The 23,534-nt window shown below is 51.7% G+C and overlaps 1 protein-coding gene across 1 annotated transcript; it reads right to left on the reverse strand.

The window, feature by feature from the left end:
- Positions 1 to 995: 995 nt before the first annotated feature.
- Positions 996 to 23,534, reverse strand: MFSD4A (major facilitator superfamily domain containing 4A). Its single transcript, XM_049832241.1, has 10 exons — positions 23,100 to 23,534; positions 16,524 to 16,722; positions 16,154 to 16,393; positions 10,148 to 10,316; positions 8,339 to 8,454; positions 7,100 to 7,273; positions 3,876 to 4,023; positions 3,128 to 3,198; positions 2,804 to 2,924; positions 996 to 2,124 (listed from the first exon to the last, which is right to left on the reverse strand). Exons 1-10 carry the CDS (start codon positions 23,531 to 23,533, stop codon positions 2,060 to 2,062), a joined length of 1,737 nt encoding a protein of 578 aa, XP_049688198.1. The 5' UTR covers position 23,534; the 3' UTR covers positions 996 to 2,059.

A 23,534-nucleotide genomic window follows, 5' to 3' on the forward strand; every position in this document is an offset into this window, starting at 1 on the left:
GACTGGTTTTTTTTTTCAGTAGAGGAAATTGAAAGTTACAGCTGCAGGGCAGCTTGCTCTGTGATAATGAGGGAGTTCATCAGACCTTGAGCTAACCTGTCTGTTTGCAGCAGCACAGGCTCTCTCCCATCTTGCTGGAACGCAGAGAGAGATGGAGTTGCTGTTGCTAGCTTTGTAGTGCTGCACAGTCTTTTTGCCAAATCAGGTATTATTCTCTTCTGGTGAATATTTCCTTTGGTGAGTAGCTCCATTCTATAAATAGTGCTGATAGTCAAGTGGAGATTTGAATTGTCAAATACACTTCTAACAAAAGAAATGTTATTCTGGCAGTAGCATTTAGCTACATGTTATCATTCTACAAGAACATAAGATACTTTTTTTTTTTAATAGCTGACAGTCCCTGGTGTGATATATGTGTAATCTGAGTAGACTTCTTTCAAAATAAACTCCCTCATTGTATTATTTCATGCTCATTTCCTCTGCACAGGGATGGAGAGAATGCTGTCATAGTGGGAGGGGCTCTATTAATGACAGATTGGGTTTTTTTGCTGCAAATGGGTTTTGTGGTACATGCTTTTTTTCATTCTTGGTATCTCAAGGAGAGTAACAGTGGCATCCTGTGGTGCTAGAGAAGAATTACAGCACATACTGCGCTCGATGTGACAAGAGGGCTCCTGAAGTCCACGGATGAGTTAAGCCCAGAATTCAACTGCATTTGCCTCGTTCCTGCATTGGCCTAATGTGCGCTCAGCTTTAGGTATACAAAGTCAATTCAACAAGTCCGTTCTCTTGAGACTTCTACAGAACCATCCGTGGGAGCTTGTGAAGGTGTTTTATGGAAGGTAAGATCTGCTGCTTGGAAAAACAGAAATGCTAAAACCGGTTTAAGTTAAACAGCTGTTAGATTCAGGCTGAGTTTGAAAGCTACAATTGGTGAAGGTAGTAGCTGATAGTCTTGGCCAGAAGCAGCTTAAGTTACCTGAGTCCAGTCAAGCTGAGAAACTAGCAATCGATCACCTTTAATTAAACACTGCTTTATATACACACGTACATATGTACATCCACATACAGCAGTTAAAGCAAAAAGTACATGTCCAATCACTCACTGAAGAAATAGATGTATGTAGCTTTACACTCTTCTAAAGCCAGTCCTTTCTTCGTAGCTTGTAATAGGTCATGCGTGGGTTATGAGAGTACCTTACAGAAGGCACCTGTTATTATAATAAGTATTGCACGGATTAAGCAGCTGGAGGCTGGCTCCCAAATACCTCTGTTTAAGCTTCAACTGGAAGCTAGAAATAAAACCACCCTAAAAGACACTGCAACTGTAGCAGCTAAACTAGTGACTTAAAGCAAAACAAACCATCATTCTTGACTCAAAAAAAAAAAAAAGCTAATGATCTTAATAATCAAGAGGCCCTAGCATGCTGAATAAGACACTGTCTTAGTGAACATGTCCGATACTGTGTAATGTACAAGAATCAGCTGTGCAAATACAGATGGGTCCCGCTACTACTGTGCACTTGGTGGGTTCTTGTGTAATTTTTCCCCTTTGGAAGTATACACGGAGGTGGCATATACTTGAGTCGGTGTTGCACAAAAATGAACTCAAATCCAGTATTGTGCTGTAAATTGTAGGGGCTTCTGTATGTTACAGACCAAAAGAAAAATCTGTTAAGTTCAATGACTAAGCCAGAAGATATTCACTCTTATGTATGGAACAGAGAGAACCTCTTCTTTCCCACCCTCCATCCTGAATTGGTAAGAAAGTTTGTTTGCAGGAGTAATTTTTCCCATCATCCCTGCCCTATACCATAGCCTTTCAAACATAGGGTCAGTTTGACACTGACAGTCTTATTTTTGGTACATGTGACGTGGGCAACTTGTGCTTAGCTTGATGCAGTGTTTTAGGATGTTTTCTTGATTCTGACTTACCCAATCTAATGTGCTTTTGATTGCAGAAAACTTGCATGATTCAGTCATTAAATGTGAAATCATCCTTAACAGTAATGCTTAATTGTGTGTTGTTTTATTGCTTGTCTAGGCCTTGGCCACTTCTTTAGCGCTGATACTGTCCAGTGTCATCCATTACTGCTGGTTTGTCAGGCGAGGCATCATCCAGATCTGCAAAATTGACATTAGGTACTTCATCTGAACGTACCGATTCTATTGAGCTTTACAGGAATGTGCACGAGCTGTCCTAAACATGAATGTTGCTATTCTATCACCCACCACACTAGCTTGTTTACTTTGCTTACCGTTTCCAGTAACCTGGACAAGTTTTTTGCCTGTCATGCAGCGCTCCTTTTGTAAAAGAGGCTTATAAAAACAAATAGCGTATGCAGACTGAGGTGATATGTAAGAGAAATCCTTCACCAGTGAGGCTTTTCTCAAGAGCCTGACAGCTGCCTGTGGATGGCAGACCCGCTTGTTCCCTGGATTTAGCCAGGGAACAGCAGAGGGAAGCTTGTGCAGTCTGTACTTAGGAGGACTTATTCCTGCTAGCTCTGCAGTAGCACGGTAGTGCTTTCACAGCCAGCATCCTACGTGCTTTATAGTTCCTCTGTGATCCACAGACCTTTCCTACTTTTTCCCTTGCTCCTGCAACAGAAAAGAAAGCAAACCCTGAGCTGTGGCTGCCAAGGCTTTGTGGGCAAGTCAAAGCAGGAAGAGGGGACAGGAAGCAGCAGTAAAATAAACATTTCCTTGCATTTTGCTGAAGTGCTGCACCCTGGTTATGTATGCTGCATACGCTATTCTTCCTCTCATTATAAAGCAGGGCTGAGCGCTGGTGCTGTCTTACCTGATGAGGGCTTGGGGTACATCCTGTGGAAAAACAAGAGGAAAGCGTAGAAGGTAAAGGCCAAGCCTCCAAAGATCATCCCACAGACCAGGAAACTGTAGCTGCCCTGATCATGTATAATCTGCAATTGGAGGGGGGGGGAAAAAAAAAAAAAAGGAGCAGACATGTTATCATAGCACTCAAATACCTAATTAGCATTCAGTAAGAACTTTACTATTTATCAAGGGTAATGCAGTGCTTTTTCCCAGCAGCTGTCCAAAACCAGGACTAAGGTTTCTACTTAAAAGTTCCAGTCACTTCTTGGCATGCCTTGCCTACACTTACCGATCCCACCAGTAACTGTAGTACCATCTCTCCAATTCCAGCTCCGGTCACTAACACGGTTGTGGCACAGCCTGCAGAGAAATAATGCAAGTGATGTTGGCAGGGAACAGGTGAAGCGGCCAGCAGGATCAGCCTGTAGCTTCTTTAAACTGCTCTTTCATGGATCTCTCCCTACAAGATTTATAATACTTAATGTATGTTCCCATTCAGGGTTGAAAATGACTCTTCTAACCTGCAGTAGTGCAGAAAGGTAGAAGTTTAAGCCAGAAAACCATCTCCTGTTCTGTCACTTGTCTCTGTTGGCAGAGATACTGTTGCTTCTTGATGGAAATATTTTTTGTTCTTCTGTATCACTGCCCCAGAGACAGATGTTGGCAGAGACCTCCCGTAAGAGGTGGCCAAACTCTATAATTTTTAGTTCACTGATAATCTGGATGATGTTTTCAAAACTAGCTCCCTGTAAGCCTCTAAAGCAGACATTCTTGTCACACCCTGAGAGCTCTAAAGCTGCAGGAAACTAAGAACCAGTCTGGATCCCTGCCTGTAGAAGTTTTGAATATAATGAAGTCAGGATTTGTGCAGTCTGGTTTTCTGACTACAAGCTTGAATAAACATTGTATTCAAAAGCAGATCTTTCTTCCAGGCCTCCTGAAGGGGGAAGGAGTTGCTAGGCGTGATGGTATCTGAGCTCGTCTTGAATACCCACCTGCTTTCAAAGTCTGCCAGGGATGCCCGAATCCCTGCTCACCTTTGTACTGCAGGATGTCCTCAGTATAGGCAAGCATGCTGGGGAAAGTGCTGCTGAGAAACAGGCCCAGAGATGCTGTCCCCACAAACAAGAAGACAACGCTGTAGGAGAAAATCAGGAGCAGGAGGAAGGTTATCAGGACTCCGACCTGTGAACACCAAACACAGAGTCAGGAGGAAGGCAAATGCTGAGTTTTAACAGGCTCCAGATATTTTTTTATCTCTTTTTTTGTAGAAAAGAGGTTGGAAAAGAAAATAAACTATACTGAGAAATTGTCACAATCTCTGAAAAACTGAACTAACTAGCCAAATAAAATCCATCTACCTTTGCAGTAAAGAATTTGGTACTTTTTATAACAGGACTTAAAGTGACTCTATACAATTCATCTGTCACAACTTCATTAGGTAGAGACTTAAGATCATATCTAAAAAAAAATATTTTTTCTCTGCAGCTTTAAATACAACAGTACTGCTACTTATATAATACTGACATGTCTCAATCACTAGTAAGTCTTATTCAGCACATTAAAGAATTAACTCACTTTCAATAACCGCTAGAAACCACTCACAGGAGTAAAGCCAAACAGCCAACTAAATTTAAACAAGCTTGCTGTCACCTCTGGCTTGCTGTAGTGTACAAGTAATAGCAAAACCAGTCCAGAGGCACTTAATTAGCCACGGCACAGTCAGCAGAGGGAGCTCTGCAATACCAACTCAAGTTATTTTTTTCTTAATTGTTTAGGGCCTGATTATGGGTTTGTGCATTGTACATAAGAACAATTTGGATTCTAAAGAAATGACATTCCAACTGCAGTTTGCTATAATGCTGAAATGACTGCTAAGAGCTTACAACATATAGCAGTACCAATGAGCAAGCATTCAAATTCAACAAAGGATTCAATGTTAGTCAAATGAATTTTTGTACTTGGATGATGCTGCCATACCATTGCCTTTAAGGGGAAGTGAGAAGGCTTCCATTTAAGGCTGGAGGCTATTCCCTCTCCTTTCCAAATATTACCAGCAGCTAAAGTCATCCTGTCCTCAGGTTTGTTAATAAAGCAATAGTGCAGTTCAGACAAGTGATTAAGCCAGTAGTACTCATCAAGGAGATGCATGGGACCTGTGATAGAGCTGCTGATGCTGAGCTTTCCCTGCTCCCATGTAACTAGTGACTATGTGCTGAAGTAGGAGATTACACTCATTTTTAAAATAATTGCTTTTCATTTGGGTGTAGCTATTGGTGTCAGAGCTCAGTTTTTAAAGTGACCAGTGGCAAGGTGCTGAGCCAGCTGCCTCACCTGGCTCCTGTCTGCAAAAGGCATTGGCCTAAATCTTCAAAACATCCCAATGTGAACTGTCACTCCTGTTTTCTCACCACCCTGTCATAAATTCTTGACCTCACAATATTAACTGTGAAGCTTGCTCCCAGAATAACTTCTGGTTTAAATAAATCGTAAATTAACTCCCTTCTCACTTGTTTCGTTTCTTCTTTCTTTGTAAGAAGTGTAAATGGGAACAGCTCCCTCCCTGTTGTCTGTCACATCCTTACATGCATCTTTCTTATATATCCTTAAAGGGCTCCTTCCTCTTTCTTCAAGTGAATGTGTTTTATTGATTTAAGCAACCTCACATCACATTGGTCTCTCTGACAGCTGCTGCGGTCTAAGCAGAGAATTTACTGAACTATCTGCCTTCCCTTTCCCATGGCTAACATGGGCATTAAATTCCCTGTAAATGCCAGAGAAGACAGCGTGCAAAGTAAATGAAGTTGGCAGACACTTTACTAGATGCTTTCACAAACCTAATGTTAGATTAACTGAGGAGCAAGCTCAGAAAAGCAGTGCAGTCCAGCAGTAAGTCTGAGCTACCCCGTGCATCGGAGTCAGCTGCAAACCTGCAGAGGCAGCGATGCAGGAGGTGACTGTGATGGGTCGCCCTGGCTGGACACCAGGTGCCCACCAAAGCCCTTCTATCATTCCCCCTCCTCAGCTGGACAGGGGAGAGAAAATACAACAAAGGGCTTGTGGGTTGAGATAAGGACAGGAGAGATCACTCACCGATTACCATCACAGGCAAAACAGAATCGGCTTGGGGAAAATTAACTCTATTACAAATCAACCAGCATAGGGTAATGAGAAATAAAACCAAATCTCAGAACACCTTCCCTCCACCCCTCCCTTCTTCCCGGGCACAACTTCACTCATGGATTCTCTACCACCACCCCCCCACCCCAGCGGCACAGGGGGACGGGGTTTACTGTCATCACACGTTATTTGCTGCTGCTTCATCCTCCTCAGGGGCAGGACTCCTCACACTCTTCCCCTGCTCCAGCGTGGGGTCCCACCCACGGGAGACAGTCCTCCACAAACTTCTCCAACGTGGGCCATTCCCACGGGCTGCAGTTCTTCACGAACTGCTCCAGCGTGGGTCCATTCCACGGCGTGCAGTCCTTCAGGAGCACACTGCTCCAGCGCGGGTCCTCCACGGGGTCACAAGTCCTGCCAGAAAACCTGCTCCAGCGTGGGCTGCTCTCTCCACAGATCCACAGGTCCTGCCAGGAGCCTGCTCCAGCACAGGCTTCCCACGGGGTCACAGCCTCCTTCGGGCATCCCCCTGCTCCAGCGTGGGGTCCTCCCCGGGCTGCAGGTGGAGATCTGCTCCCCCGTGGACCTCCCTGGGCTGCAGGGGGACAGCCTGCCTCACCAGGGTCTTCACCACGGGCTGCAGGGGAATCTCTGCTTGGAGCATCTCCTCCCCCTCCTTCTTCACTGACCTTGGTGTCCGCAGGCTTGTTTCTCTTACATGTTCTCACTCATCTCTCCGGCTGCCGTTTTCCGTCTGTTCCCAACTTTTTTTTTTTTTTTCTTCCCTTCTTAGAAATGTTATCATAGCGGTGTTACCACTATCGCTGATGGGCTTGGACTTGGCTGGCGGCGGGTCCGTCTTAGAGCCGGCTGGTATTGGCTCTCTCTTGAACACAGGGGAAGCTTCCAGCAGCTTCTTACAGAAGCCACCCCTGTAACCCCCCGCTAGCAAAACCTTGCCACACAAAGCCAATACAGAGGCGAACGCAGCTCGGCCCGGACGGCGTGCTTGTCAGGCACTGCCTGGTGCAAATCTACTCCAGGTATGGCCTGAGAGTAGCTGCAGCTCCGCACATCAAAACCAAAACTAGACAGCATCTTGGAGGCAAGTGGGAGAAAACCACAGTAAAACCAGCCTTACCACGTTGATGAAGACCATAGTTGCCGGCTTCATTCGGTAGGACACAGGGATGGAGATGAGCCTGCCCAGTGTGATGAATCCCCAGAAGAGGCTGGGCAGGTAACCGGCCACTTTATGTACTACGGAGAGAGGCTCTTCCACCGCGTAGCTGTAAATGAAGCCCGAGTACTCTCCCTGCGGGGAAAACAGAACAGCATGTCACATCGATGACCACTTACAGGCTTTGCAGCTTCAACTTCAACCTGTCCCTCAATTATTCACAATATTGTGATAGTGCTGGAGAGCCCACCTAGGGATTTGCTATCAAATCTCAATGAACCTTGTTCCCAAGGGTTTGCAGCTGGAGACGGGCTTCCACCAGAAGTAGAACACAGGAGTTAACCTCTCCTAAAAGGGCAAGACTTCACAGCATTACTAGGAAAAACGCATGCTAAGCTCTTAGCTGTAGAGATGCTCTCTTCCCTAGGGGCTGTCTTGTCCTTTTGGAATTGCATACTCTCAAAACGTATCACATTAAGAACGCAGGCTTGATCATCCCTGAAGATGGAGGCCCTGGAAAGTTCCCGTATCTGACAGCTGCTTTGTGTAACCCTGCTCATCTTTCAGGACCCTATTTAACGCCCTAGTAAGACCCAGCAGTATTTTACCATGAGGGGACTGAGACAAAACCGTTGAAAGAAAAAGATCAGCAACTTGCCAGCCAAAAGCGAGCCTTCCTCGCCCAGACAGAAATGCTACACACGGCAAACCCCGTGTGACTGCGCCGGCCGGGGACATGCTGCCGGGCCACTCCAGAGAGACTGCACCATCCCCGCGTGCTCTCATCTTGGGGTTTGAGGGCTCAGGAGACCCAGCAAACAAAGAGCCACCGTTTCTTATGAAATAAAATGAAGCTGCTCTTGCCTGAAGTGAGAAGAGACCTCCGCTGCCTACCAGTAGACAACATCACACCTCCAGCTCTAAACTGGCCAGGTTAGTAGCAGTAGCAATCTAGCTGCAACACCACAGAGCCTAGGAGAAGCCACAAACCCCTCCCAAGAAGCAGGGCACGTATCAGCCTGACTATGATTAGCTTTGAGTGAGCCACCTTGGGAACCAGACTGCTGCTCCGGCAGACCCTCGGGTCCAGCCCAGTGCACGCAGAGGACATGTGCTGGGTTTGGGCTGTTACAAGCGATTTGGAAGGAAGAAAGCCACATAGCTTTGCTCAGACAAGATCCCTCTATCAGCTGAACTCACCACAATCCCATCAGTCATGAAGAGAACAAGAGCCCCAGTGATGTGGACTGCGAAGTAGGTGTAAGAAGCCCCTCTGAAGTTTTTGCTTTGGCAGCAGCTAAATAAGTCATCATGACCTGGTAAAAAACAATGCAAAGCAAACTTAGCTGGAACGTCCCCCTGGGGCTGGGTGGTTGCCAGCCCACAACGGGGATTTGTTTTGCGCTCAGCTGCACGACAGAGATTCATAGAGGACCGTGAACAACGTGGAGCACTGCTAACCTCTGCTGGCACAACCTCTTTCTTTACCTACCTCTAAACTTTCAGAAGGAAGACTGATAACGCTTGTGGGCTGCTGTCCACAGACTGGGATCCTAGCTCTCCAGGATACTTGCTACTTCTCTGACTGTAGCCGCTTGTGCTCCTCTTCCCATTTAGGAGCTCCACATTGCTGGCCCCGCTCGTGCAGTCAATAGAAACAAGCCCATCCGACCATAGCCCTGGTGCTCAGAGCCCCTCAGCCTCCGTACCACCACACAGGAGAGTCCTGCCCAGGATAGCTCACATTCCTCAGATAAATGATACTTCAAACAAGCCAACTTTGGGAAAGAGAGTGATAAACACACAGCTAGCATCACCTCCTCTGACCAGACCGCTGGGAGCGACAGCCTGCCAATGCTGGGGGTCAGGACCCCAAGAATTCCCGACTCTCCCGTCCTCATGCTCATCTCGTATGTTAGAGCACCAGCACCTGGAGTCCTGTGCAGGCGAGACAGTTGCTCCTGCACGGCAAAGATGAAATTATCACTGCTTCTATGGGGAAGGAGGGATTTTTGCCAGCACAGATGTGTGTGTCGCAGATCGCCGCAGTCGGCATTCAGCCTTCCTGCTTCTCTAAGGGTCAATCTCAGCTGCATTTAAGAGGAAGATGGAGATCTGAAGAACATGAAACTCCAATGGGTTGTATGAAAACGGGCAGCTGGGTTGAGGAAAGAAACCGTCGGTGTCTCAGCTAAGGGAAATGCTATCAGATGAGCACAACCTTCTCAGGCACCAGAGAACCCGCTCTGTTAGGGACACCTGTGATCCTTCCCTGCAGCACCTCACCACATCCCTGACTGCCTCCACCTTCAAGTATTCCCTAAAATTTCCTTTTATTGTTCAGGCAAAGCCATCTCTTCTGTAATTACACTAAACGCTCCTCTGATAACCCTCAAATACGATTACTTCCAAGATTCACTATTTAGCTGAAGAATTCACTTTGATACGTTTCTCTTGGGTAGCGAAGAACAATGTTACTATTGTCCCCGAAACAGGGTGTAGTCACAAGTTCAAGAACAAACTATTGCTGGAGCTTAACTTTTCCTCTCAAACAAGGGCGCTGTCCTTATTCCTGTCAGATTTATAAGAATCAGCATTCTGCAGCGTGGTGACCACTGTTAAACAGTCAGCGGAGCCAGCTCAAAACCTGACCAAAACCCAGAAGGAAACGAAGGGGCACGACTTTCAGGTGTGCTTAAATAACTTGGGAGCCCGGGTTTAATTTTAGGACAGCTTGGAGAAAAGTAGCGTGGAGTCCCAACAGCGGGTTACTAATCTCTGTTCAGGGGTTACAGTCCCATCTAATTCAAGGGCAACTGGGCACCAAATTGTCTGTTTGGGTGCTTCTGGATTACGTTCACGTGCGTGTTTTGGAAAGTTTCCTCCTTAGACAATAGCGACGGATCTCACTCGTTAAACTCAATGGAGATGCTCAGAAATAGGACTTTTTTCTCCCCCCTGCTCACCCCCTGTTCCTCCAAACCCGTAAGAAAGGTGGCTCCGGCTCACCTCCTGCTGCGTGGGGTCTCTGCACGGCGGTGGGGAGATCGTCCTTCTCCGCGGGCTGCGTTTCCATCGCCAGCTCGTCGGCCGACAGCAGCGGGTGGCTGCTGCTGTTGAAGCACGGCACCATCCGCTCCTTGTAGAGCAAGAAAAACACCGCGATGGGGACCGGCAGCTGGGGAGGAACAGAGAGGGGCAGGTGAGCACGACAAGCCTCATACAAAATACGGTCCAGTTCCCCAGTCACAACTGCCTTTTAGGAAGCTGCACTCAGCATCTGCAGTAGATGTGCCCGAGTTAACCTCCGAGAGCAAGGAGAGAGGCTGGCAATGGCGTAATGAGCCACTGCAGGAGGGATGGAGGCTTCTTAGGAGAGCTAGTAGGGAGATGGGGGGCGGGGAAAAAGGCAAGTTGAGAGCAAAGACTCCTGCTCCAAAGCATGGCTGGGGCATCTCCTGCCAGTCCCTGGGAGACGCCGGGTGGGCTGTGGACCATTCAACTGGGGTGGGGGACAAGGGACACCAGAACAGAAGGCACCTAAATACAAACCTCCTGAAGCACTGTATGTCGTGGTTTAACCCCAGCTGAAACCAGGACACTTCAAAAGCAAAATGTTCTCGTTTCCAAGCATTTGGCCACTTCTGCCCAAAGAATAAAATAATAAAGCAGCTTTTGCCTGTGGAAAGCAGAACAGTTTTAACGGGAGACCTTCTGCAGCTGAAATTCTTTCTGAGGGAAGAGCAAGCTGCTCCAAGACCTGCTTTGCCCATCTCCAGCCATTAGCAGAGGTTGCTCAGCATCTCGTAAGAGACGAGCTCGTGGTTCCCAGGCCAACAACGACAACACCGCTACAGCCGAGCGGCTTCAAACAGCCCCTCGGTACAACCTGTGCCGAGGGACCTGGGACTGAAAAGCAAAGAGCCTCCACGGCCACGGCCCTCTCATCTCTCACCACCTTAGAGACCCCTGCACGTCGAGGGATGCCGCTGCACCGGCTACGGCGCAGTCTCCCAGCGCACAAGAGTCCCACCGGCACCGTTCCCTGCAGTCAGGGCTTTCTGCCTGGTGCCAACGCACACAGGGACCGTCGGCTTGTACCTGCCCACTGGATCCATCGCACGGCAGCTGCAGCATCAGCCCCCCCGGCGCCGCGCTCCCTTCGCTGCCATGTGCCCGGGGACCAGCCTACTCCCTGTGCGCACCCGCGACTCGCTGGTGCCTCCAAGCCTGGAGGGACTTGCTCTTAATTTTTTTTTTTTTTTTGGAGAGAAAACAGAGGGAAGCAAATGAAGCTGGGTCTGCCCCTTGCCAGCCCTCCCTTCTCCTCCCACCGCAACCAAGTGGTGTTTATTCTGCAACAAACTCGGGGAGAAAGCCAGGAAATCCTAAGTGACAGCTCACTCTCCAGCCGCCGAGCGCTTGTTTTCTACATGTCTGTGAGCAAGTGTGAGCTCTAGCTCCAAATTTCCTGCCTTTTGTTGGCTCGTGGCATGATTTAAATGTATGGAGAATTCCACCACCCCCCCCCGCTCCGCTTCTCTTGCCTGAATTCATTTAGGAGGACCTCATTGTTCTGGGAACAATGGGAATAGGAACAGTTAGTTCGGTCCCATGGAAGAAAAACGCATTTGCTTGATAGTTCTAATCCTTCCGGAGGTCAGGACCAGATTTTATTCTTCTAAACTGCAGATTTTGCAAAAAAATACCCACACAGAAGGACTGGCCATACAGATAACGTCTCTGGGCACTTCCAGCCTTAAGGAGCACTCAGTGCCTATGCAGAAAAGGGTCCCAGCTCCAGACTCCTCCAATTCCCAATCTGTAGGCATATGCCTGCTCCCCATATCCTCACCTCTAAAGCAAGCAGGTCCCTTTTGCTTTATCCAGACTGTAGCATCTTGAAGCTGGCAGTGCCTCGGGTGCACGAGTGCTCTGACCCCATCAGCCGTGAGCTGCTCACCGGCACTGGCTGTTTCTGGTAGGAAATGCCCAAAAGCTGGAGTCTCACCCGCAGTCAAGCAGAATCCTCACCCATGGGCTGCCACCAAGCCAAAGCAAGCTCGGGGAAGTAGGGAAAAGCAAAGGATCAAGCTCAAGAGAAAGCAGGTTCCCAGGGCTCCGTTCCCTGTGTCCTGCAACACCGGCTGGCAAATCGCCTGGGGGACAGTCACCTGCGGCCACCTGGCCACCAGAGTGGCCGGCCGTAAATCTGGGATGCATACAGGGGACAGAGCATCCACAAAAGCGGTTCGGTTATCACGCAGGCGGGTGGAGAGGAGCAAACAGCCGAATGCCAAAGCCCTGCCAGGCATGTTTCACCAAGCAAAAGGACAAATCCATCCCAGAGGAGCAGCCTACCCCAACCACAGGGCAAGGACAGCTCGAGGAGCATCCCTTCCACTGCCCACATGAGCACGGCCACTGCCACGAGCTGCCGGGTGGGTGCCGAGCCCCTCTCCCCATCCGCAGCTCCCATGTGCCCCAACTGGAGAGGCTGGGTGATGATGATGAGCCTCGCTGGCCCCTGGAGCCAGGACATGTGGCAAGACACACGCCAAGACACACAGGGGCAGGGCCACCATGCTTAGGACAGGATCTTGCTACTCAGCTCCTAAAGCGGCTTCAGTTTCTTGGGGCTGACACCTCGGCTGCCTGGGCCGCTTGGCACGAGGCAAAGAGCCATCAAAGCCTTCACACCTCGCAGGGAGCCCGAACAGCGAGAACCAGAGATGAGCTGCAGCCACAACCCCTAAAATAAGGACACTGGTCCTCAAAGCTCTGTCCTGCCCCGCAGAGTCGAGGGTGGCCCACGCCATCCCCAACCACACCAACCTGGACACCTCCAGCCCCCATCTCTGACCAGTCCTCCCTCCTGAGCAGGCAGAGATTTTGGTGCAATAACCGTTTGCTCGTGGGCTTTCTTCCCAGGGCAATTCTGCCTCGTCTTTTTTGGCAGAAGGCTTTTCTTTTTTCCAAGGGCTGAGGGGCATCTGAGCATCCCACTGGGCTGAAGGCGAAGCGGGCAGCAAGAACGCGACCGCCTGGACCTGGCGCTCCAGCTCCACTCGCCAAATTGCCGGGGATGTTCCCCTCCCCATGGCACTATTAACCACTATTATAAACTCGACAAGTTGCTGCATCACACAGTTAAGCGTGGGTATAATCCAGGCTCCTTCCCTCCAGTTTCTATTTCGGTCTCTTCCCCCAGGAGCACGGGACCGTTCCCTGCTATTGTATCCAGGCTACTTTTAAGCAACCTAAGCACAATGGAGTGTCCCGCACTTCCCCTGGGAAACCACCTTCCGGACAAACACATCCCTCTCGGAGGAACATTTTCCTGATTTCCAGCCCCTTGGAACGGTCTGGGTGATGAAATTTCCGTTCTGTGGGAAACTGAATTTTAAAATATGTTTTTGTTCCAAATCTGGATGAAAAGCCAAAATTTTCTGTTAGAATGAAAAATTTTGGCCAGGAGTCATCCAAGCACTTCAGTTTGATAATGTTGAACCACTTAATTTTACTAAAGCAAGAACATTTTGCTTCAATAACATTGAAACAACTATTCTGTCAGCTTTACACATTGCATTTATGCCAAAGTCAAATTGAGACATTTCCACTTTAAACAAAGCAAGAATTTAGACCGAATCATTTCAGCTTGTGTCTTGTCAGAATACAGAGCCCTGTGAAAACTGGGATGGAAATGCGGTTTTGACCGTTTTATAACAAAGCTGCTGGTCCTGGTTTTTATTTCTATAGCTTACTCATTTCATCCACTTCCCTGGGGTTTTAAATACCAATTATCATCATCTTGCTCTGACATTTACACCTTAAACAAGGGTCAGCAGTTTCGGAGCTGAGCTACTCTCAGTATCTCCAGCCAGTGGGTTGGGTTATTGAGATTAAACGAGGAATCAAGTCAGCTCCCTCAGCGAGGCTTTGGGAAAGGAAATAACAGCTCGGCTTTGGCACGGGAACGCGCTCGAGAGCCACGTGTGCAGCATACGTCCGACTCCTCTTATCTTTTTTACCTAACCCTCATCCCCAAAACCATCAGTCTCCCAGCACCCCGGGACTCCCTGCCATATTCCTAGTGATCCTCCGCAGCGTGTGCACACGCGTGCAAACCACCCACGCGTGCGAACAGCACTTGAGCGTGCAGCGATGCACAAGCTCAACTCATGACCTGCCACGCATCGGCTGCTGGGCACAGCGGGGCTCAGCCTTGTGTCCCATCCTGCTCCCAAAAAGTCCATGGGACGCAGCTAGGAACAGAGAGGGGTCTGGCAACCACCCTCCCGTCAGTGCTCCAGATATCAGACGCATCGTCATATTCAAAGCAGATGTTAAATGCTGCCTTCAAAACTAAATTAGTTTGCTCGGGATTGACTGACAAAATAGATAACGCTCCGGTGTAATTAAAAGCACATTTCCCATAGCATCGGCAGAGTCGGAGGTAATTAAAGCTGGCTTCTCCTCCTAGGCAGAGAGCATTCGTCTTGGTACTTCTGCAAAGAAACTCATTACAGCACCTGCCCAGCTATTTCAGTTGCCTGTTCTTTGCCTCGCATCAGCGAGCTGTGCGGGCCTCGGTCTAATGAAAGCCCCTGGATTAGGTGCGCTGGGGTCTGGTTTAGTTATGCAGCAAATGGGAAGACCAGGAGCACAAAGAAACCCGTTCCCTTTGCCTAGCACGGATGGAGTGGTGGAAGATCAAGGGCTGCTCGTTGGACTGGGACAGGGAGAAGGAGCATCCTTATGTTTTGGCAGAAGGGCAATGGCTAAACTTGGGCTGGGAAGGGGCAGCAGGTCCCGGGGCTACAGGGCAGACAGGCAGGGAGAGGTCCTTCTGGCAGGATCACCCTTCACTTCCACCACAGGAGGTCTCCAGCTGAGCGAAATGGGCACCAGCTTGGCAGTCCCTGCCCTGGCCCGCTCTTTATAGACAGATATTAGAGCATCTAAGGGCAAGGGCTACACAGGCTGGGCTCTGCTCACGGGGGAACCCCAGGACCCCTGCCAGCAGGAGTGCCCGTAACCAGGCACTCTACAGGTGTGGAGCAGAGCTGCCCTCAGCATCAATCCTGGCACGAACAGCACCCCTCGGCAGGGCCGACGCTTGCTCGCTGCAACAACACGCTCTGCTCTTATCGCTCCAGATCTCTGCGGACAATTACACACACGCTCGCAGGGCTCCTGCCACCAGGGAAGGGACAGCAGTGGGTTAGCAAGCTCTGCTGCGGGGAGACCGGGCATGAGCACGGCCACAGACCGGTGAGGTTGCGCAGGGGACCAGCTGTGTTTAACCATGCTGGGATTTGGGTATTAACTGGGGGGTAAGGAACAGGGCTAGGTTTCAAAGAGAGCCCACAGACTGGAGGCAAGAGCAGCTTGCTAGAGATCAGGTTTGGGACTCAGCAGGGCAGAGAAAGAGGACGGGCACTAAACCCGATGTCTCTCACAAAGGAAGGGCCACAGGGCTTTTATATCTGCTGCAAATCACCAAACACAACAAATAGGCAGAGACACCCCCGATCGAGCTTTCGGCCCCAGTAACTCAGTCCATCCACAGGCACTTTCCTATGAATATCACCGCAAATCACCCTCCCGCTGAGCCATCCCCACACCACCGAGCTCCTCCCCAGGCCGACCACGGAGGAAGACTTTGTGGCTCTGAGTGCAGTTAGCTGCTAGATCTCCTGCCCAGAGGTACAACTTGCTTCCAGAGAGATCAGACAAATCCCCACGGAACAGTACATTGACCCTATCGCATCTGACGGTGCGGTGACCGCTGGCTCAGCGTCGCAGAGTCCTGCCCTCCTGCCCCAGGCACCTGCTGGAAACCCAGCACTTGCCAAAAAATGAACCTTTGCTGCGGACCAGCACAACCATCCTCACGCCTCCTTCCATCACTGGGACCACCTAACGGGCACCAACACCCCCCAAACACATTTAAAGCTGAGAAGCAGGGATGTCCCCAGCAATAGCTTGGGCCACTCCGCCTGCAGCACTTACGTTGATGAGGGCCATGATCCAGAAGGCATAGGAGACGCGTGTGACCACCATGCCTTTCATCGGCAGGTCGTAATGAGACAGGTTGCCCGGATGGTGCGGAACCAGGGACTTGCGGATGTGAGGGAGGTTGCTGGAAGCGTTGGCCGTGGAGTTTGAGAGGATGCAGTTGGTGTCCGAGAGGAAGGGGTCAGCTATCAGTGGGCTTAGCAGCGCTCCAAAGCCCACGAAGAAATGAAGGGCCTGCAAGAGATGAGACACACAAGTAGAGCAGGGGGGGTTCCTGCTCTTCTCTGCAAGAAGGCTGGCCGAGCCCCTCGCTCCGTCTTCCTCAGAAACACGGCCAGAGGGGAGACGGGGGCTCCGTGGTCACCTGCAGGAAGATGGCTGAGTCCTTCTGGTAGATCTTCACCAGCTGCATGTTGGAGATGGTGTCGATGCAACCCATGGCCAGTCCTGCCACAGCCATGACCACAGCCAGGACCACCACATTGTGGCACAGCGGAATAATGGCAAAGACCAAGGAGATTGCCAGTGATGAGGCGAACAGTGCAAACAAGGACTGAGCCAACCTGAGACAGGGAAAGAGGAAAGACAGGACAGAATTACTACTGTGAGAGCAGAACCCCCACCACAGTCCTGCCTCTCATTTTCAGCCCCAGGTCAGTCGGTGGCGTAGGCATTAGCAGGAGACGGACCCACAGGCTGTAGCTCCAACATGTGCTCTTCTGACAAGACAGGGGAGATGCTACACACCCTGCACCCCCGTGCCTCCGTGTCACAGCCGCAGCCAGCCTAGGGCACTGCCATCTCCTGCGTGGAGGGCAATGCCCTGAACAGGCAGATCTTCCACCCAACTTTTGCGGAGAAGAGTTACCATCCCTTCAAACCCATGTTCTGCACATTCCAAAGCCTGAGAACCTTCCCTTGTTAACTGGGCAGATCTGGGAATGGAAAGGGACATGGGTACACGCAGGGGAGGCCATATCATGACTTTTGAGCAGCTCCAGGGAATTTCTCATGCAGGACTGTATTGCATGAGCAGGCATGATTGCTGGTGGACAATCCCAGTTCCCGGCAGGGAGAGAGCTGCTGGCATCCCCATCACCGTGTCACCCCGGACCTGCCTGCATGTCCTTGTCCTGTTCTGCCCCACAGGGAGCACTGGGGAGCTGCTGCGGTTCCCTCTCCATGCCCCCATGCCATCTCTATTCCACCAACATGATGGGGCTGGATGCAGCACTTTCCAACCCGTGCAGTCCGTCAGAGAAACCCAAGGGACACGCGTGGTGAAGACAAAGCTGGTGCATTACATCTCGGGTCTGGCAGCAGCTGAGCGGAGAGGCTGCTCTCGGTGCGAGCCGAGCGCTAGCCAGATCGCTGGAGAACGGCGCCCAGGCTGGCACCGCGCTGCTCCGGAGCTGCCAAGTCGAAAGGCAGGAAGGAAGGAAGGAAACAGGGACCAGACAGCGAAGCACTGAAACTAGCAGAAAGATGGGACTATAAAGTCACAGCAGAGCGTCGTCCCCTCCCCACCCTGGGCTCCCAAACCCCGGTAGAAGCAACGGCCGGCAGCTTGCTACAATGAGTTGCTAATGAGCAATCGGGGTCTGCTGCTGGGGGATGTGGGGCACGGCCGTCTGTCCGCAGCAAAGGACTGGCAACACGCAGGTACGTCCCCAGCACGGACACATAACCAGCAAGCAGAACACCTACATCTCTCCGCTTTGTGCTCTGCCCAAAAAGGGAGGAGAAGGCTACGGAGGAGGCACAGGCTGGAGGCACAGCAGAGAGCCTCCGTGGCTGCCGGGCACCACGCTACCAGCCCTCCTGCCCTGACTGCTCGTCCAGAACGGCCTGGCCTTGGGGCATGTCACCGTGTTTCTGGTTGGCCCTCATTCACCTGCAAACCCAGAGTCGTTTGGCCCTCCACATCCTGCTTGTTGCTTACACTGCACTTCAACAGCACCGGGGAGAAAAAAGGGCCAAGGGCACGTCTCCTTTATTCTCCTGCCCGGTGGCACAAACCTGGCTGTACCAAGCACCTTGGTGTGCTCACATGTCCCAGCCCAGCCTCGCTCACCCATCCAGCCAGACCACGTTGGAGGAGCCAATGTTTCGCAAAGCCGTACCTACTGATCTTCCTCTGACAGTAAAGCGGGGAGCCAGCGCGGAATTTCTGGGGGAGGGAGCAAAGCGAGATGTGCACAGTCACGGCAGGAAAAACAACTAGCAAATGAGAGAGAAGCAGCTTCGAGCCTGGAGAGACGAGGCAGCACTCTCCAGGGTACAGCGGGAGCCCAGCAGGAAGGAGAAAGGCAGAGGCACCAGCAGCTGGCAAATCCGAGGCCGGGAGTGACAGGGAAACAGGGAAACACACGCCGAGACATCCCAGAAACGCCTCTTCTCTTCTGCAGCCCTAGCAAAACAACCACAGCATCGCTCGTGCTTGGCTAGGGAGCACAGTCGTTGCTAGAGTTAAACATTAATTGTAGATGATGTTATGTCCTTAAAAAAGCATTAAAAAGCTCACCTCACTTTTTCCCAACGAGCAAAAAATCCTGCCTCCGGCCGTAAGATGTTAATAACACAATTGCACCTCCCCTGCAAACACCGGCAGCCCACAGCCCAGGGAGGCACGCAGCCCTGCTGCCCCCTCCCCTGGCTCCGGCATCAGGGGGGACCAAGAAATTGCTGGCTTCCCACACCAGATCCCCGAGATGTAGCCAAAGGACACTGCTCAGCACCCGGGCAGGCACCACACAACCAGCTGGGGGATTTCTTTAGAAATAAACCTCTTTGAAAGCATCCTGAAACGAGGTACACCATGACTTTCAGAGGGGGTCTCAACCCTGTCTCTTGATGATGCGAAACCAATGCACCCCTCCAAAGACCTTAAAAAGCAACACTGATGTTTTGCCGTGGTTCAGTTTCTGACATTGCTGCCCTCCCCATCACTAACCAGTCCCCGTGTCCCCAGCTGAGCGGATGCACAGCTCTGCACCAGCTGCGGCGGTGCCCGGGGCAGGTTCTGCTTCAGCACCGTACGAAACGAGTCTTGTAACGTCATGGACTCTGTTTCAGGACCACCCAGAGCATGTCCTGGCTCTATCACAAGGCTGGAGGGAAGGCCTGCAGCTCCCTCCCGAAAGGTTTAGGCTGATCTCCTCTGTAGGATTAGGCTGGTTAATGCTATTCTGTAGTCACAGCCAGAAAAGCTTCCCCTCTCCTTCCCACACAGCGTATATAAACCCCCACCTCAGCGTTCCTGTTGCAGCTGGCACTCTTCAACTTCAAGTATGTTTTTTCCTCACCCCAGGGAGCATTTTCTAAGTCCCTCACATCAAGAAGAAAAATTATAATCAGGCTAATTCAGACTTGCAAAACTGATAATTAAAACCCCAAAGCCCTAAGGGGACGAGGTGAGGATGTGGAGGAAGAAGGCGGCATGGATTATCCCACATCTGCCTTCAGGTACCCTCGTCTCCAGCAGAAAGCACGGGCCAGGCTTGGGGAGCATCGCCTCCGCCAAGGAGCTCATGCTCAAGTCACCGTGCTCTCTGCTTTCTCAGCAACAAAAGGCTTTCCTTTCCTTTATGGCGAGAAGCGTCCTGTGTGCATCAGCCACATGCTTGAATAGAAACCTTCAGGAGACGGGAGTCTGAAGGGCAGGGAGAGAACAGGGTCATCCGCTCTCAGCTGACACGCTGTGACGTGCATAGGTGCCCAAGGGTAAAGATGAAAGAAGGGAAAAAGGGTCCCATCTCATCAGCCCTCCAGGTCCTGGTGTGGATCACTCCTCTGAGCAGAGCCTGCTCAGGGCTCCCAACACACCTACCAGCCCTCTCCCCATCCTCTGCTAACACCAGCAGGACGACTAGCTCAGGGCTGACCTGAACGCTGGGACCAAAAGCAAAAAAATACAGGAGGACGCAAAAATGCAGTTTCTGAATTGGGGAAAAAAATAAAAAAAGGCAAACTGGGGCACGGGCACTCAGTTATTCTGGCGCTTCCGTCACAAACATGTGTAGCACAGCAGCACAGAGGGAGCACGGCTTTAACTTCACAACACAAGCTTAAAACCCAGCAAAATGGGAAAGGAAAAGGGGAAGGCAAGGGAAGCAAGAGGGAAAGCGGCAGGAATGCAGGTGCACAGAGCTCACCCCTGGAGTTTACAGTGCCAGGCGCTCAGGGGTGGATTTACCGAAGAGCTCACCTCCCACTTGGGTTTCTGAGTCCAGGCAGGGTTTCAAGTCCTCTCAGCACTCCCACCCCAACACTGCTGGCTGGATTTGCAGTCTCACGACATGTCAGGCACTTCTGAGAATCTAGTCCAGGTAATACCAGGAAACAAGAGCCTTCAGCGTGCTTCAGTGCACAGGGCTCCTTACGGAGGGCATCAGCAGCTGCCAGGGCTGTCTTTGCTGGAGGAACCTCTACCATCACCACGGCAGCACTAGGGTTTGAGCCAGGGCACGTGCTCCACCTAAACCCCAACCCCGCTCAGCCAAATACCCTGCAAAAAGCTGTATTTTTCTGAAGCAAAGCTCGCAATTCCAACCCAGCAAACGCCACGTGTGAGTTACCAGAGAGCAGCAGCCTGTCGTGAACCTGAGTGTGAGCTTAAACAACGCGCACGGGGCTACGTGGGGAGCTGCCCTTCCCACAGCTCCGGCTTCGCACCTCCGGACAAGCCAGGGAAGGGACCACACGGCAAACCCGGGTCTCCAGCGCAGGGCGCCGCAGGCAACGGTTGCGTTTCTGCATCGCTCGGGGGAAACTCGCAACGGCAAACTTTCTTCTTGCTTGAAATCTCGCACGAGAGGGAATTCTGGAGCTAGTTCTGGCAGCCCAGGCTCGCGCCGAGTTACAGAAGGGACGGATGCCATCATTATGCTCTGTCCTCCCAGTGCTCCAGGACTCCAGCTGGGCCGAGAGAGCAGAGACTACGACCCAGCATTCCGCAACTTCTCTGGTGAGAGGAACCAAACCACTATTTAAGTCCCACCACCCACTTCTGCCGCAGAATCCAGTAACAACACTGCTTTCCCTCGCGAGTCCATCATTCAGAGCAGACAGCTCAGACCGACGCATATTTTAATCAAAAGCAAGCAACACAAGTCTGTGTTCCTCAGGCATTAGAAATTAAACGCAGTTTGCAGCCAGACCTCAGCTCGGCTGGCTTGCAGGCAGGCAACACTTTGGGATCCTCCACCAGCAGCTATCCGTCTCCTAACCGGAAAAGACGACTTGTCCAGCGCTCCTCCCTGCCTGGCACCAGGACCGGCATAATTTGATTTATAAACCCGCAGCATGGCCCAGATGGAGAAATCCGTAGCAGGACAGCTCGATCTGTCTGTCCCCGAAGAGGGGATAGTACAGGAGCTCTCAGAGCCTGAACAGTTAATATTCTCATCCAAACCCACACGTTTGTACGACTCGCAAGCTACAACTATCCGAAACGTGCCCTCCCGCCTGGCAGGGCTGCCGCTCCTCAGTGGGGCTCGCAGACGCTTTGCAAAAGCCCATTGCTCCAAGAGGCTGCGATCACAAAACCGCATCCTGGTTCGTAACCGCAGCGAGCAACAAACACGCTCTTTTCCCCAACGTGCTGCTGCGGAGTTAAAAGTTTGGGAGTCCCTGAGCACGAAACCCCAGACGGGGCCGTGTAACCCGCCAGCCAAGGGCAGGAGCTTTGGGGAGGAAGCTGACAGCGGGAAACAATTCTGCATTTTCCTTCGCAGCTCCTTCAAACATATGTGAGGCAGACTGGAGGCTGGCAAAGGCACTGCCTGCTGACCCAGCACTCTCCGATCCGTGTCGGACCCAGGGGAAGGTTCCCACGTGCTGTTCCCATTCCTACGCACCCCACCTTGCACCTCCTCTCCCGCTGCTCCGTGAAGCCGTCGGGCTCTGTCCGGATGGGGGGGGGACTCGGACAGTTCAAGGTACCAGGATGGCAATTGAACAGGTGCTCTAATGCCACCTTCATTAACCATCGCTCTCCACAATTCACAAGAGTTTAACGAAACATTTTAAAACGGGCATTGTAAAGCAGCGAAGAATTCATGCAAAATTCTCTCATATACATGTTAAGCATATATATGACGTGTATGTCAGAGACACACGCGGAGCTGACATGTTACAGCACTGCCTGAAGAACTAGTGACAATGTAAATAATCAGCTGGTTCTCAGCAGAGCCCAGCTGTCACCGAGCCTCAAATCAAATGCCTGTTTGGCGATCTTTAGGGTTGAGCCAGCGTGTATTATTTATTTTAAACACATCCTGGACAGAAGGCTGGGTGCAAATCCCCGTTCTGTCTCGCTGGCCCACCCTGCACGGCTGAGGCACTCGGCCCCCGCAGCAGCAGGACCACGAGGACCGCTCGCATCTCGCCTCGTGTTTGCCCAAACTCCCCGGGGAACGCGACGCTGCCTCGATTCCTGACACCGAGGTTATTAAAACAGGCTTCCAATAATATTTTCGAGATAAACAATCAGGTTAAGGAAAACACCCTCCAGGAAGTTCTGGCTGTAACTTCACGCTAAGGCTCGCTCTGTCCCGAGCTCCGGACGAACCGGCAGCTTCTCTCCACGGGTGCAAACCGGTGCAGGAGAGGAGAGCGGCTCCTGCCCTGCACCCCCGGGGAAGCCCCCCACCCTCTCTCCAAACCCCTCGGGGACACGCAGGGAGCGCTCCGCTCCGCTCAGGCAGGATTTTCCCACCCGCAGCATCCCACCTCAGCCATGCAAACCCGGCGGGGGGAACGTGGGAGGGAAGCGAAGCGTGGGTGGGGGGGGGATCTTTGGGGAGAAAAGGGGGTGGGGGTGGCTGGTGCTGCCCACCCCCGGCCCGGGAGGAAAAGCAGGAGGAAGGGGGGGGGGGGGGAGGCTGCGGAGAGCTAAGCCCACCGGCGGGAGGTGCGATGAGTTTGCCAGGTGCCTTACGTCCTCTTGAAGACCCCCCCGAGGCAGCTGCCGAGCAGGAGGCAGAACTGCTGGGAGAAGAAGACCCAGGTAATTTGGGAGAGGGAGCTCTGGGTCTGGCAGCGCAGATCCAGCAGCGTGGGCCCCAGGAAAGCGATGCAGAGGCCGAAACTGAAGAAAACGCTCCAATAGGTAAGGGTGGGTTGGAGGTTTCTCCGGAACCGAGCCGACACCCGTTCGTCCCACCACATCCTGGGCGGTGGCGAGGGGCGGTCACGGAGATGCGGCTCCCGCCCTGGTGCCGGTCCCGGTGCCGGTCCCGGTCCCGGTTTCTCCTTCCCACGATGTGGCTCCGGAGCCCGCCGAGCCGAGCCGGGCGCTGGCTCCGCCTCCGGGACCGGGGACCGCCGCCGCCTCCTCCCGGGGCCGGGACCGGGGCGGAGCCCCCTCTCCATC

This window comes from Accipiter gentilis, chromosome 29 (genome assembly GCF_929443795.1).
Source record: "Accipiter gentilis chromosome 29, bAccGen1.1, whole genome shotgun sequence".
Taxonomy (NCBI): Eukaryota; Metazoa; Chordata; class Aves; order Accipitriformes; family Accipitridae; genus Astur; species Astur gentilis.